We start from the raw sequence: 16,433 nt of genomic DNA on the forward strand, positions 1-16,433 counted from the left end.
AACCCATAAATTGAAATTTGACGAGGGATGGTCAAATATTTTTTAACAGATTTTAACAGAATTTGGTAATTTGCATATTTCTTTGAAATATAAGGATATTTTGCCAAAAAAACTATCCAGTAGTTTTTGTCATGCCCTAGCCTATCTACCATGAAAATATGAGCGAAATCGAATTTTTGACTCATGCCGAGGTATTTTCCATTTTTATGGACAGGGACTCTTAAGACGTTTTATGCTTCGCGTCATTTAAAATGACTATGGAGACAACCATCACCTTCGGACCAGAGACATATCACCTGAGAACAACAGTAGCTTTATAACTGTTACTCGTGTTGTTTTTAATTGTTTTCGCTCTTCAATTGTGATTTTTCTTGCATGCAAAGTAACGTATAAAATCGTGTTCTTGTGTAACTTATAATTATATAAAATAAGTTGGCGACCAAAATTTACGATCTGGCGACCAAACTTTTTCCGTTAGTCGCCAGCTGGCTCCCGAACGCAAAAGTCAATTTCGAGCCCTGACGTAAACCACCAACGTAAAATTTAAACGCTCTCTTGACAAACAGTAATAACTGTACGCTATTATTGAACATCGAATGAAAGTACAGACATGAAACATACGCTCTACAAGGATTGTGACTAGATTTTGTCTTATCAAGGTCTCTGTCCGATCATATTCTGCAAGGGGAAAAGCCCTAAGTACCAAAGTAAATACAAACCGGGAGTGAACGCGACGTCTGTGACCATCATTGCACTCTGCACTATCTGAGACTGTCTCACTAGTTTTTTCTTGATCCGAAGCACAAGTGTGACATGAAACGAACATTACAATGTCTACAGTGGCCTCAAAGTCGTCGACAATGTACTGAATAGTGTTGAGGGGTGTTTAGATTTTCACAAATTTGGCAGAGAAGCGCACTCAGAATACGTTTGCTCGACGATTGTAAGTGATTCAGCGACACGCGAACGAATAGAATCAACAGAAAGTTTCCAAACAGGATAGTTATTCCACGACTTCCGCTTTCCGTTCTTCCGCGAATGCACTCATGTCTCAGAACACAACTGCTCGCTATGAATGACCAGGGGCACCAAAACGGATCGTCTCGGTAAATTATCTGTTCGAAAGACCTTTAATCCCCTCTGATTTTCTTACGGGAATTGTCATCTAGAACTTTCGTGATATGAGAGATTTAACGTCTGTTGTTTTCGGATTGTTCAAAATGTCGTTTTGAGTACCGAAAAAAGGTCAGCTATCATTTTCGGAAAGGCGATATAAAGACTGGATAAGACCTAAGATTTTCGGGAAATGGACAAAAAAGCCCTAATAAATTTGAGAATACTCAAGTCCCCCTAGAATAACTGAACAGATAAATTTTTTTAGCGCAATATAGCATTAACCTAAAGAGCTTTAAGACTGAGTACTCCAGATAGCCTAAAACAGCGTTTAAAAGCATTCGAGAGAAAACGGTCGTTGGGTGCCCCTGAATGACTGATCAGCCATGTTTCAGATCATCTACATTGAAGTAAAGCCTACTGACAAATTAAAGACCACTATAAAATTTAAATTAAAGAACTTCTTTCCTGCTACGGGGGCTTTATAGCGCTACAGAATTCCGTTTGTCATATGAATGTGCTTATAAGATTGCGTTTTGTAATTTCTCTTCGTATCCCGCTTACTTCAACATTAAAGTTTATCGTATAACCATACCTGTAAAACCCTGTTCTACGTTTGCAGTCGATTCGCAGTTAATACAAATCGACAGTGGTCCACTGAAGAGATGTTTTTCAGTATCCCTGCATGGAACGAAACAGATAGTCAAAAGGTTGACCCATCACCGGGACCCATCACTGCGAATCCCGTCTAATCACGCGAACAATTCTCAATGTTAAAGCGGTCTTTCCTTACCTATGGTCTGTTTGGTCTCGTTAAATGTTTTTATGCAAACAGAAACGATTCAAGGATCTTCTAGAATCAACTCATATCTATCCATGCACTGAAAAGCGAAATCCGAGCAGAAAGGCGTATTCTGAAGATACAGTTTCTGAAATGATCACGAGACAGCAGCTGCTTCACGAGATAAGAATCACTCAAGTGGACAGTTAACAGATCATGACAACTAAGATCCGGGCTACCGTCAAATGTCACTCTAAAATTCTCAGATTGCACGCTTATTGTCCTTATTCAAGCCCTTGCCAGGATAATTACATTCTGTCCACAACCATTTGTTTTATAGCCTGCGAACGCAGACGTATTTCCGGCTGTCACTTGGTTCCGCCGAAAAAAAACGTCTGCGATCCCGAGCCAGAAAACGATTTCTGTGACGCAGGAATTCTAAGCCAATCACAGTTTAGCTCAAATAACCCCAGAACTACTGCGCGAGGTATTCGCTGCGAGGAGCACTTGAGTTTCATTCTATCATGGAATCTGATTGGCCAAGGAGAAACAAAAGTCATTACGTCACAGAAATCGTTTCCTGGCTCGGGTTTGCAGACGTTATTTTTCGGCGGAACCAAGTGACAGCCGGAAATACGTCTGCGTTCGCAGGCTATTTGTTTTATTATTTCCTCGAGTTTTTTTTCAAGCGCGTGCGAAGAAGAGCTAGAAGAGCGACCACCACCTTGCATTTTGGCATGTTCCTGTACCTCGCGGTTAATATTTTGTTTTTGCGATCTCGACAAATTCAAGACAAAATTGAGGGTCTGTGGACAGAATAGTATAATTATAAAGCTAAGACGGGCTCTAGTCCTTAGATAAATACCGATATTAATATGTTGCACGCCTTTCACGTCATAGTTTCGGGTTTGTTTTCCATGAATTTATAGCAAAAGAAATCCTTTAACCAGTTTGACCAGATTATTTAAATTAGTATAGGTTTCGAGTTCAATTTGGAATTAATTTGCACGAGTGAGTTTTTCAAAAAGCTGAAATTACACGAGCCGCTTCGGCGGTCCTGCCTCGTTTTGATGATGAGCGGGAGTTTTCCCGGAAAAATCAATTTTGGTTTCGCAGAAAACGAAAGCGCCTGGATAGAGGTAAACAGAAGATAGTGACATTACTGCCGAAAACTGCAAGGAAACCGATCTAAGCAACATCAATCGCTTTTATTTTGTACCTGCCATGAGTTATTCAAGAACGTACAGACGTTCAAATGGTGTTGACATGAACCAAACGAACATAAATGCAAGGCAGAGAGCAGGCCGTGGAGGAACCGAGACCGGGGAAGGAAGCAATGAAGAAGTAGATCAAATACATACAGAAATATCGAAGCAAGAGAGGCAAGATTGCTATAGAGTCTATAATATCTTATAACCTGATTGCAAACAGATCAGATCAGCGTTGTCGATCTGCCTGTTCGCAACTTCCCTGGAAAAATTTCCGAGTTTACGGTTGATTTATGGATACTTCTTGCAGGAGAGATGGGTTTACCATGTTCAGACCGGACGAAAGAAAACGAACTCAGTTACTGGAAGGTATTTAATACTTACACTTTTGCTGATAGACACTAACTTATCTCTACAATATTATTCTAGTTTAGCTTAGTTTCAATGAGTTTTCGGGGGCATTAATCAAGCGAGTTTTCGGGAGCTCGGTTGAGCCATGGTTGGTCCGGAGAGAGGTGGAGGGGGGGGGGGCGGGGGTGGTACTCCCAGAAAAATTTGGTGGGGGAGTATGGCTCACTTCCCAAAACTCTTACCCTATTTAAGGCCAACCAAAATCTGCGATTTTCTTGACCCTATTTGCCACCTGACCGAAATTTGATACCATATTGGAGACCTGATCCTTATATCAAAAGGTAAAAAGTCTTCATACGAGCCAAGTGGCCCACCAGGCCAGAGCTTATCCCAGTTTCTGTAGCATGAAGCGACTAGGAGTATTTCTACTCCCCTCTGGATGGGATGCTAGTCCATCGCAGGGTTACCCTTAGCATTAGGTTCGCTGGTACCCATTTATACACCTGGGTGAAGAGAGGCAATGTGAGAGTGAAGTGTCTTGCCCAAGAACATAACACAATATCCTCGGCCTGGGCTTGAACCTGGACCACTCAATCCAGAGACGAGCGCACTAACCATAACACCACCACGCCTCCCACTATATATCAAAAACTGATGTTAAAGACATTGTGAAGGGCTTTTGTGATGGTGTTGTCGATAATGATGAAAAAATAGCCTTTTGCTCGAAACATGTCCAGTTCAAAACTTGAGTGCAAAAACAATACCCTATTTAAGACCAAAATAGCCAAAATTGATGCGCTATTTCTCACCAACACAGCTAAAAAGCCATATATCCTTTGAGGCTGCACATACCATTATAGCCCACTTAAGGGAGTACCCCCCTGGAGTTGATCATGGTTCGCATTTTGATAAGATGTAGTGGAGCCAAAATACCCATGGTGAGAACAAACGAGCCTGGTTTGTCACTGAAGCATACCAGAAAAGATCCGATTAAGGTATAAATATTGAATAACTGAGCTTGTACACCAAACCCCCAAAACAGCATGTTATTAACCAAATATTGACATGCAGGCAATACAAAATGTATTCCAGTTTCTATAAATGCCTTGTGGACCTTTCCCCTACCCCCTCCACAAGTCAGTAAGAACTCCTTTACAGTTGTGTACCCCAGGATAGTTACTTCTATGTTGTGCCAAGTTTTTCAGACTTGACGTTTCTTCGCTTTCTTTGTAGTGGCAAAGAGGGAAACTGAAGCTGCACAGGCTCGCAGTGAAGCAAGACGGTCTCAACCCATTCATGAAAGACCTCGCAGAGTGGGTGGGACAGCAGATTACTCTGCAACAATAACAAAGAAACAGAAGGCTGTTACAGCAGCAAGCAAAGGGTTAGAAATTCAGGTGAACTTCTCAGACAATCTGTTATTGTCTGATTGGGTACATACAACAGGGCTGAGGCCTTGGGTTGAGGAGGGAGTGAGCTTAAGGAGGGTGGGGGAGGGTTGAAAAAAGAGTGGGGAGGGTTGAAATAGTACTTCATGTTACCTCTCTACTATTCTCTAGCGGTTTCACAGAAACTCCTTGCTACCAGGAAAAGTTTAGGTTTGTAAATGCACAAAAGAGCATGAAAAGTTGTTATTATTGCATGATGCCAGGAGCTGCAATGCAAATTGTCTTTGCAATATGTTCTTTTGAAACGTTAATTACATGGTTTTAGTTAATCTTTAGTGAATTTGTATATCTGTAAAGTGCTGTTGAACCACTGGGAAACAGTGTGATATGAATGTCTTATTATTGTTATCTCTTTTGCATGAGTTTAGAAAAAGAGGCAAAAATGGCAACAAGAAAAGAGGCAAAGGGAAGAAAAAGAACTTCAAGAAAAGAAAAGAAAAGCAAGAGCACAGGTTAGTGCATGATGTGAACTGTTAAATGACATTTGTCTCATTTGTATGGCAAACACTGACAGCTACTGACCAGTTCAAATCATCGTGCACAATCTGCAGCAAATGTTTCTACATCACTCAAGTGCTCTCAAACACAACATCATACATGCAGGCTTTATTAAACATAACACTTGCAAAACAATAACACACCATTTTAAAAATAAGTAAATACTCTCACAAAACAGTAGCCTTTTCACCATGTTATCAGAGCATGTGCAGAATCCCGTCCATATCATTAAGTTTTAGAAAACAATCCTAAGAAAATATGCATGCTGATTGGTTAAAAATCGTGTTCCTATAACTCGATAAAAACTCAGAACTAGCACGAGCTGTTGACGTAATGATGGCGTGAGCAAAGAGAATTTACATTTTGATAATGAAAGGGAACTAGTTGTTTTCCTTTTTTTTTGTCGCGGTGTTTTCTGAAAGAAATAGAAACATGTTCTCCGTGTTTCTGTCAAGTTATAGATTGAAACACTTGTGAAAGTTTGGGAGACCTCGAAAAAGCTGTGGAAACATTGCTTGTGGCTCAAGTTCCCACAGCATTTCTTGTTCTCCCAAACTTCCACTTGTGTTTCTATAACTCAATAGAAACACGGTACATGTTTTCTATTTCTTAAATGAAGTTCATTTTTCAAACATATCTCCAATAAAGGCAGAGAGGAATGAGGTTTTGCAGGCTGTGAGAGCTCAGGAGATGATGGAAAAACACAGAGAAGCCCAAAGATGGTAATACACATAAATTGTTAATAAGAAATGAAAAACTACAAAATTAATTTACACTGTAAAAGTTATGTTAATTGACCATAAATTTTACAATAGTATAGTACTATTATGATGAGACTATATCAGGAAAAAAAAAAAATCAGGAATTGCCATATAAACAGTTATTATTAGACTTGGTTTTGGGGGTTATTTTCTTGATAGAGAGAGCTTTTGGGATTAAAATTCACAATAACATTTTTTTTTCAGAACTTTTGACCATACAAGGTCAAAAAATGAAAAATAAGAAATTGTACTCACAATGCATTTAGCTTGTGTACTTATAATACAGTTTGATTGAGTTTAAGGATAGGGAATGTAGACTGATGGGAGTAGGGGATCAGAAGTACACAATACATCAGCAATGCACACCAAGGGAGAAAAATTAAATGTTGGCAATGAGTATCGTGTATAATTTTGTTTGTCAGTCATGCCATGTGATAAGATGTATTTATGATGTGTGATGTGAAGTATTTTTTAGAGGTATTAAATCAAAGCCCCATCTTATAGAAAGAGCATAAACCGGCATTAAGTTTTCATTTATTTTGGTTACAGGAAAAACCAAGAGTTTCTGGACAAATTAGAGAAAAGAAACAGCTACAGTCGTAAGTAACAACACTGGGAAGCTTTAAATCTCAGGCATCATGTTGCTGCAGTGACAGCCTTATCCTTACCCACTCCTCCATCAAACACCAGATGCACATTCAAAGCAACCACCATACTCAATGACCTGTCCCCCCCCTTTTCTTCAATGCCCTCTTTCAACTGCAGTTCAGGGTGCACACAATTTATGAGTAACAAGAAAGCAACTGTCACGACAAGACTCGGTGTTTTTGTGTGGGTAATTGTGGTATGGGGTGACATGTTGCATGTACGCATTTCTTGGCATACCACCTCTGTTTGAATGTATCATTTTGTGCTGAACATGACAATAACGGCCAAGTAACCATGGAAATTAAACACATACACTAGATTTAAAGAAAGCTCTTTACGCAGTGACCAAATCGGTTTTGTCTTGAGATCGGCAGGATTAAAACTGATCACGCAAGCTTGGGAGATCAGCTATTTCTGCATTACCCTCATGCCACAATAAGAACTTTCCATAATACAAATGGAGACGACATTCCCAACTGTTAATACTTTTTGGTGATGTTTTGCTTAAAAACAATGTTTCCTCCTTTAATTTCTATTGCTTTTACAGGTTATTAAACAGTACTTGGTGCGGAGGTGAAAGGCATCCAAGAATGACTCCAATTCTCTATGAAATCAATCAAACTTAAAATAATAATTCTCCCTACTCACTGCTATATATTTCTGTGCATATTAGATACAAGAATTTGTTAGTAAATCAGAGACAAAGAATCTACTGTCAGTAGATGTATAATTTTCTGTTATTATTACTGTGTGTCCATCTGCATTGGTACTGTGACAAAAGGAATAACGATAAATGTTCTCCATCTTCAGGAGAGTTGAAACAGCACTTATATCCTGTACTTTTGGCACAAAAATCTAAAACACACTTGGACTGCATGTGTTAAGGAAAATAGTCAAGTGCAACACAAAACATAGCAAACATATTTTATAAGTTAGCACATTTTTATTTTGCATTTTTCACTTAAATTACTAAAAGGCTAATAATATTGTAATTCATACAAGCTAGGTAGTAGAAAAACATTACTTGTTTTTAGCTTATCACCTATTTGTATTATGGTGAAGGGTGAACTTTTACAAATATGATAAAAAAAAAAGAAAGAAAACTAAGCACTGTGATATCCTAACTACCTAACTAAGAGTAATGTTTAGTCTCTGAGATGAATAAAAACATTTACAGTAGGTCACTTGACATGTGAATAAAATAATACAGCAGCTGGGTTTTAATCCTGGTCATTATTCTTCGTCTTTCAGTAGATGATTCTCCCAAAAAGCATCAGTTTAGGGCCAGTGGTAAATCCACTTTGTGCTCTAAACATCATAATACAGAGATCCTCTTCTTGAAAGTCGTAGTTCTGTTAAAAGAGTACAGAATTATCAGATATTATTATATGGCTGTGTCTCACAAGGACTGGGAGCTACAGAATTTATGAATTTGATTGGCTGAAATTGATATTGACTGCGGTCTAGATTTTCCCATCTAGACTGGCATCTAGACCATTTACATTTTGTGGTGAAAAAGTTGCAAACTAAAATACAAATATATTGAATATTTTCCTCCAAAAATATTAGTAGAAGTGCCAAAAAGCTTGACAAGAAAAAAAAAAGTAAAGAGAACGGGCGGTTTTTGGCAGATTTAAGTTCAGTGCATCACCGTTCACAAGCAAAATGTCCACTAGCACAAACCAGTTACATTAAACAAATTAAATTTTTCTTGTTTGCCATTTAATAAACATCTTGTTAATTGAGCTCAGTCAGTCTGTATGGGAGAATCTTGACCTCAGTCAAGATGCTCCCACACAGACCTCCTGTTCGGTTAATAAGAGTTAATTATAGTTCTTCCCAAAAGACAATGCAAGACCACAGGCTTATTGTTAGAAAGAAATGTACGAGGTTACAATCCATCAAATATTTTCACTCACACGAATGGTCTAAACACACCATGTGACTGAATATGCCCCAGCTAAAACTGATAAATATCCAAGTGATATTCCCAATTTTCAAAACTATGTCAGTTGCGAAAAATATCTGAAAGATAATAAACACAATATCCTCCATTTGACATGAAAATATGCTTGGATATTTGTCCTTGGACATTACCAGTTCAAAGTTATGCTCTTGGAAAACTGCTTGCTTCTCAGAGCAGATAATGTCCGCGGACAAATATCCTAGCATAGTTTTGCACCAAATGGAGGCCATTGCTTATTTATCCTTATCAAGGACATTCCCTAAAAGGAATACTAGCAAACTTTGACAACTGGACAAAATTCTTGGGTGGACAAATGTGTAGACGAACAAAAATGAAAGAAATTGTTACCCACGGTTGATGTGTCACACTTAAATGGATTTCAAAAACTCATTAATAATTCATAAAGGAAATACAAAAGAAATTAATGTTTAATGAGTGATTGCAGCCAATTTTTTCCAGAAAAATAATAAACCCAAGGATTATTCTACAAATGAGTAGATCTACCAGAAATGTTTTTGAAGCTGTTCAAAAAACTCACTGCATGAGTTTGAAGCCTTGTGTTTTAAATCCGATAAAACAGTGCTGCTTGTTTTTTAAACATTACATAAACTTTAAAAAGAAAACAAAAATTGAGAACTGATAACATAGAAAAATGTGTCAAAGTGTCATCTTGTGAAAAATCACTAACATTTCGGACATTGCTGATCTTCAGTGTGAAACTTTTAAATGTTTGATTTGCGCAACTGTTCATATGAAAGTAATGTACGGAAGCTAAATGCATGGAAACTAGATGCGCAAAATTCTTGGGTACCTGTCATGGGTTAAAACCCCATCCTGGGGGGAGCAATAGAGCTAGTTCCTAAAGTCAGAACATGTACATGTGTCATGATATGCTAAATGTGTCCTCTCCTCCTCCATTTCTCATTCCTCTTCTCTGTCCTGTCTAACTTTCTTCTCTTTTCTCCTCTGTAGCTTCCATACCATTCCTCCTTCCAACTTCCTTCTTATTTTCCCCAACTCACCACCTCCTCTTCTATTCCTCTCTCAAACTTTCTTCCCGTGTACCTCACACACGGCTCCAAAAAACTCAAATTCAAGCTTGCTCTTGGGAAAAGTAGTCTCAAATTTTGCTGGCCCCGGGCAAGTCTTAATTAGCTCTTTTAATGATTTAGTCCAAGGCAGACGACATGCCTGATCCCTTGTCCATCTGGCAAGTGGGAATGAAAAGTTACTAGCCCAGCAGGAAAACCTACCTGGCCTGAATCACCAGGCAGCACTTTTCTTGAGTCCTGTTACACCCAGCCTACTTTTGACTTCTACCTTTCAGTACATTGAACTCACTTTCCTGACTCCCCTTCATTTACAGGTTTTGTAGGCTATCAGTCATGGTTAAAAAATACCTACTTAATGTCCAGGACTAAACTTGAGCTGATTTTCAATGATCTGATGAAGCTCATTTGGGTTTGGAAGGCGACCAGATTCTAGTTTAGACCAAATTGGCATGTCTAAGAAAACAAGCAAAGTAACACGCTTAACAAAGGCTTCAAAATGACTGTAAGATTAAATTTTTTAAACAAAATTGTCTCAAGTCAGAATCTCTTTACCCGTGATTAGATGTACATACCATTAAGTGAAACTTCGAAAGCTCCTGTGGATATTAGCTGTCCTTCAACCATGTTTGTAACAAAAAATATAAGAATACAGGCGTACATCTGGGTAAAGAGCAAAATAATTCCACATTTAAAAGCTTAATACTTTGAAGTAACGGTTAGTGATTATTGATATGTATATACATGTACGCCACTTTGGTAAAAGTTATGTTTTCAAGTAGTGCTCAATATTATTATTGTTTAGAAAACATCCCGACGATAAGATGCATGCTGATTGGTTTAAAATCATGGTTGTTTTTTTTTAATATTACTTGATAGAAACACAGAACTACAAGCTGTCAACTGACATAATGATGGTGCAAGTAAAGAGAATTTAGTTGGTTTAAGTTGTTTTCTTTTTTTCAAGGTGCTGTTTTCTAAAAGAACTAGAAAAGATGTTCTCCGTCCTTTTTTAGTATAAATCTTCTAGTGTTCTATCAAGAATGCCGTTCCCTGATTGGCCACGCTACTCACTATCTATTCTGTAATAGATAGTGAGTAGCATGGCAGTGTGTCCTTGTTGACAAAGTGACAGCCACTTTCTGGCCTTTTCAAAGTGTCTGTTTTATACTAAAACAATTAGATTATTCGCTCCCGATTTCTATGCATGATAGTTGACTCAGGCTGTACCCTCATCAGCTACATGCATCACATGATGGAAATCTCAAGCTCATAATCTAATTGCTAAATAGAAACAATTGTGGAAGTTTGAGAGAACTCAAAAAAGCTGTGGAAACACTGGCCTGTTGCCTTGTGTTCCCACAGCGTTTCTTGTTCTCCCAAACTTCCACTTGTGTTTCTATAACTCGAAAGAAACACAGTACATGTTTTCTATTTCTTAAAAGTATATTAAGGTTCTTTTTCAGGTGGATGAAATTATGTACAAAACTTAATTCTATCAGCTTTAATGACTGTCAAACCCTGATCACAACGATTTTACATAGAGCCAGATGAAATAATTTAGGAAAGGCAGATACAATCATGATTTAACAAAATAGTTTATCAGTTTTAGTAGCACAGGAAACATGTATAAGACCTGGGTATGAGAAACAAGCTACAGAACAGTGTTTTGCACACTAGAAAAATGTGAAGTTTTGCCTTTTTTAAAAAGTGCATGTAGCCCAAATTTTATTTCATTGGTTTTATTGATACAATGGTTACAGACTTCAGCAAAGAGTAATTAGAAAATTAAGAAAAAGCAGGGGTTCATTAACGATTTCAGCAGGAGGCTAACTGGTTTTCAAAACTATTTGAACTGAACTTTTTTTATGAGAAAAACTTTCCCCAGATGGTCAAACCAACTGGGCCAAATTGTCCTCACAGCTGTTCACTTTGCCCAGTGGCTGGCACTTAATGAAACCACTAAAAAAACTTCTTAGAACATTTTTACAAGAATTAAATGTTGTACTAACACACCTTAGTTTTAAGCACGACTTATCTTGCTCATGAGATTTCAAAAGATTAACTAGTACATGTACAAAAAAGGCAAAAGACACTCTCTTCGTACCTTATTTTGTGTGGCCCAAATGTAAGCTTGAGGGGGGTCAATATTAAGGTTTTCCCAAATCTGCAACCGCTCACCAAGGAGAACGACAGCCATAACTGCTAACTTCACCACACTGATAACACTGGCCAGCATTTGACGGGGACGGGGCGGGGGGTAATTATCACCTTCTATGCGAACCATGGGAAAGTTTTGGTGAATGAATTGTGCATACTCTTCAAACACCTTTCTGTAGCCTCAGGAATAACTGAAAAAAAGAGAGAAGTGAACAGACTGGGCTAAATTTGAACAATGCGCTATGCAATTAAATTTCAAATTTCAAAAACAGGATCTTGCTGACAGATCATTGACAGATTTTGGGCAACTTACACCACTAACAATAATCTATTTACAATAAAGTACTTACATTACTTATTTAAAATGTGGGTTACTTGCACCTCTAACAAAAGATGGTAAGTAACAGTAAGGCCAATCTTATCTTGCCTACAGACCTCTAAATGTACCTCCAAGTAAAATCTCAAAGAAGATAGTTTTTTGGTAAAAAATAAAATAAAAAAATAAAAGACTTTATTTAGCCTGAAAGGCCATTCAGTGACCACTGGATCACTGGTATTAACTGGTAATCAGCATTTACATGGTACTAAATATTCCCTAAACCAAACTTAAAATACCCTAGCAAAGAACAAGGTAGAACACCTGCTTCAGCATTGTTAAGGTTACTTCCCACCTTCAGAGGCCAAAAAAATCGTTTTTTCTTTTATTTGACAAAATTTAAGTTCGTCATTTTATCTAGTGTTTCCAAAAGAAAAACATTAAAAATCTCAAAAAGCGGCCGAGCTATTTAGAAAAAAACGTATTTTCAAATAAAGTTAATAAACTGGGAAGGTGTCACAATCTTGTCAATGGGCGAGAACCCTGGGGAAATTTTCGCGGCAAACGCTCATCGCTTGTATTTCATGTCATTTGCATATTTTTATTTACATCACGCACTTGACAAAAATTCCCACCTGGAAGCTCTTTATGCTAACTCCTATGGAAAAATCAAAAGCAGAAAAAAGGCCTTGGGTAAAGAAAACGAAAAAAACCAGCCCAAAGAAGAAAGAAAAAGCTCCATATTGTCAAGGAAAGAAAAGAAAAACCTTGCTGAAAGCGACAAAGGCCCTTGGTTTGGCCAAACGCCTTTGACAATCTCGGCGTCTGCTGAAGATCCGGAGCGTTCGAATATCCTTGGAGCAAGTAGCTTAAAAATCAAAGTTAACGTCAGTGCAGGCTGTGAACAAGATTCTTCGTCGGAATCTGGCGGAAGTGATGAAGAAAATGAAACCTACCCAGGGGAACTCATTTCAGCAATAAGGGTATTTCTTAAGCTGTCCGTCGATTCCTTAACGTCTTGTTTTTCAGCGGCACATTTTCACCCTTTAACCTTTTTGGCGTGGGTTTTGCCTTTGCCTTTGCCTTTGGCGTCTTTGCCCATTATATTATGTTGCCGTCCTGAATTGAACTCCACTGAGCGTGATAAAAAAACCATGTTGCAATGCGATGCTTTTCCCGGAAAATCTTGATCTATTGTCATAGGCACTAGGAGGTCCTGTTGTTCCATTGGCTTGCGGTTTTATTAGGTGTGATAATCTCCGGGCGTGGCGCGAGTTGTTTACGAACCTTTACAAGCTAAAATCTCGCATTTGATTTTTGGAGGAATAAATCCACTTTGAGCGAATTTATAGGGTATGCAGATTTGACGGATTTTCGTGAAATTTTGCCAGAACATTCCAGAGATAATGACAAACCAAAGTGTGTTGGGAAATTTTGATATCTAACATATTTTTCCAGTGGTGTCCATTTACGCAACACATCTCGCATATTTTTACCTACTCCAACTTTAGAAGTGGATATCTAGACAACCAATCAGAATATCGAAAAAGCCTGACACACTTTCGTTGATTGATGCCTTGTGAATAAGACTGTGCAGCCATTTTGCTCGTACTGCAGAATCCGATACCCGATAAATTCAATAGAAGAAGCCTCGGTCGTTTCATGCCTTACCGCCTCCTGACACTTCCTAAAAGAAAACATTGCTGAAATTGTATTTTCTTTCGTAAAGTACATTTATTGAGCTTTCTTATGATATATAGTTTGTTGGGGTTTTATTGAAACTGGCGCACGTACGATTTTTTTCCCAAGGGGCACCTGCGAAGGTGGGAAGTAACCTTAAGGGACTGAAGTTTTATTACATCCGGGGGGTGGGGTTGGGGGGAAGGTGGTTTTGGAGGGGGGCAGTACAATTTTAAAACATGCCCCCTTTTGGGGGGGGGGGCAAATTTTTCAGAAAGAAGAAACGTGAGGGGGTTAAATTTTTTGACACAGCAACGGCAGTCTAACAGGTCAAATAAACTGAGTCCAGTAAATGAAGTAAATTTTTTTCGCTGGCTGTTCTTGAAGTGAGGATAGAGATAGAGGCAGAAACACTTCCTTGAGCAAAAAATAGTGCCCGGATTATTGAGCCCACGGTATCATATCACCGCCCCAATCCCGTTTTTGCGACAGCCCACGGCAGCCAGGTCACTCAGCAATCCAGCAAGTCAAAATGGCATCTTTTAGAACAAGAGATTGTGAAGAGCTCCAGGTGATGAATATGGATGAAGAAATCATGAGAATAAATGGGAATGATGGTGTCTCGTTTAATTGTAGAGACAAACTGTCACAAGCAGTTCTGATGGATGGAAGGACACTGATCTTTAGTGGCTCCCAAACAAAGGAAGCCATCGCAACACAACAATCTGTTAAAAGAATTTTATTCAGAAGCTGGTTCGCTGGTTCGCTGGTTCCAAGCAAAACACTTTATTGCAAGTAATTTACACAGGAAAAATTAAGGCAATGGGATTTGTTTAAAAGTTATTTTTTTCTCAAATCGGAAAATATGGCAGGTGTTGGTAATCAGCTGGAAGAAGGCTACATCCCTCGCCCTAATTATGGGAATGTTTTAGCTGGTGTGGTTGAAAAAATACATCACTTTTTAGATCAAGTAGAAAGCCAAATTCATGAAATAAAGACACATGATCAGTCATTGTTTAATACAAATGGGAGAATCCTAAGCATGAGTGGCAAATGTTTCATCACATCAGTAATGCCAGACTGCTTGAATCACTATCAGATATGAGTAATGAAATGTCCTCATTAATATCAAGAGTTGAACAAGCAGCTAAGAAGTTTACTAGCATTTTAAAAAATAAAGGCAGAGATAGGAATTCTGTTTCCAAAAACAAGAAAAATGCTAAAAAGAATAACAAACAATAAATGAGAGAAAAAATAACCAAGATATAGAATAAAAAAGTTAAAAAATCTGCACGTGTAAGGACGGAAGAAGAGACTAATTATCGCCTTGTCAGGAGAGGGGGCATTTTTAAAATAAGAATTGGGAAGGGGGTATACCGGTAATTTTTGTCTGAAAAAAATGGGGGGGGGGGGGTAGACTTTTTTGAAAACCACCAGGCCCCTCTGAGATGTAATAAACCATTGGTCCCTAATATCAAGTTTTGTGAAATTACTGCACCTTTAAAGCTCAACCCACGAATGCATTTTCTTGCTATCATCAATCAAATGTTCCGCGGCTCCTCACAGCTTCCAACTACTGCCAAGTACTGTATCATTGTCTCAACTGTGCTCAATGATTTGATTACCACACGCTCGGCAGTAGTCGAAAGCTGAGGGGGCTGCCAAACATTTGATTGACGGTAGTGAAAAACGCATTTGTCCATTGAGCTTTAAATTTTAGAGTTCCCATGTTATTGAAAGGCAGAGTAAATCAACCCATGTGAGTCTACTGACATTTTGTTTTCATCTGAGTTGGTGTTCAGACCAAATATTTTCCTTCCTAATCTTGGGTCAAATTCGAAAATAGCTTCGTCAGGAGTAGAAATTTTAAGATGTCCTGGTTTTTTAAGATTTCCAGATTTCGCTGGAAGCCAAACATCCAGAAAATGGCTAAACTACTTCCCTGTTTGAGGGAAGTTGTGACAAAAGACCTTAGTGGTTTAAGAGTTTCTCTTAAACGTAGATCAGCGGAGAGAGTGAACATTCGCAAATGACGGTTTCTAACAACAGTCGAGTTTGAATGGTACAGTTGCCTGCGTTTTAACGTGCTCGATAGTTGAACAAATCAGTTCGAATATTAAGCTTAAAGCTAGCTTGCTAAGCAAAAACTTACCAATACAAAAATTTGATTGTTGGTCCTGTGAAAACGGCGGCTTTCTGTAGTCTGTCCATTTTGTCCGGGCTTGATGCTTGAACGTTGGTGGGGAAAATAATCTCTTTTACCGTCATGAAGGAGAAAATCGATAAAACTGCAGCGATAAGATACAAATTCGACGCCATGTTGAAGCCGTCGGATTGACTTGCGCAGGTCGACGCAGGTCAAGACTTTGACGTGACGTCATCGACGCCATCTCGTCAAAAGAAACGGAGGCTCTGGGGACGAGAAAGTGACGTCATCCAAAAAAAAGAGACGTT

General features: G+C 38.5%; 1 protein-coding gene, 1 long non-coding RNA gene and 1 pseudogene across 3 annotated transcripts; 2 read left to right on the plus strand and 1 right to left on the minus strand.

The window, feature by feature from the left end:
* The first annotated feature begins 3,013 nt into the window (after positions 1–3,013).
* LOC145492846 (uncharacterized) lies at positions 3,014–7,609 on the plus strand. Its single transcript, XM_081472223.1, has 7 exons — positions 3,014–3,276; positions 3,413–3,471; positions 4,687–4,850; positions 5,270–5,353; positions 6,048–6,121; positions 6,710–6,759; positions 7,356–7,609. Exons 1-7 carry the CDS (start codon positions 3,119–3,121, stop codon positions 7,361–7,363), a joined length of 597 nt encoding a protein of 198 aa, XP_081328349.1. The 5' UTR covers positions 3,014–3,118; the 3' UTR covers positions 7,364–7,609.
* Positions 7,610–7,731: 122 nt separating this feature from the next.
* LOC145492845 (selenoprotein T2-like) lies at positions 7,732–16,384 on the minus strand (annotated as a pseudogene). Its single transcript, XR_014050060.1, has 5 exons — positions 16,132–16,384; positions 11,931–12,174; positions 10,399–10,486; positions 10,179–10,279; positions 7,732–8,160 (listed from the first exon to the last, which is right to left on the minus strand). The product of XR_014050060.1 is annotated as a selenoprotein T2-like (transcript).
* On the plus strand, positions 12,183–14,565 carry LOC145492849 (uncharacterized). Its single transcript, XR_014050061.1, has 2 exons — positions 12,183–12,642; positions 14,141–14,565. It is a non-coding gene; the product is annotated as an uncharacterized LOC145492849 (long non-coding RNA).
* Positions 16,385–16,433: the final 49 nt, after the last annotated feature.

The sequence above is a fragment of the Orbicella franksi genome, chromosome 7 (assembly GCF_964199315.1).
Source record: "Orbicella franksi chromosome 7, jaOrbFran1.1, whole genome shotgun sequence".
Taxonomy (NCBI): Eukaryota; Metazoa; Cnidaria; class Anthozoa; order Scleractinia; family Merulinidae; genus Orbicella; species Orbicella franksi.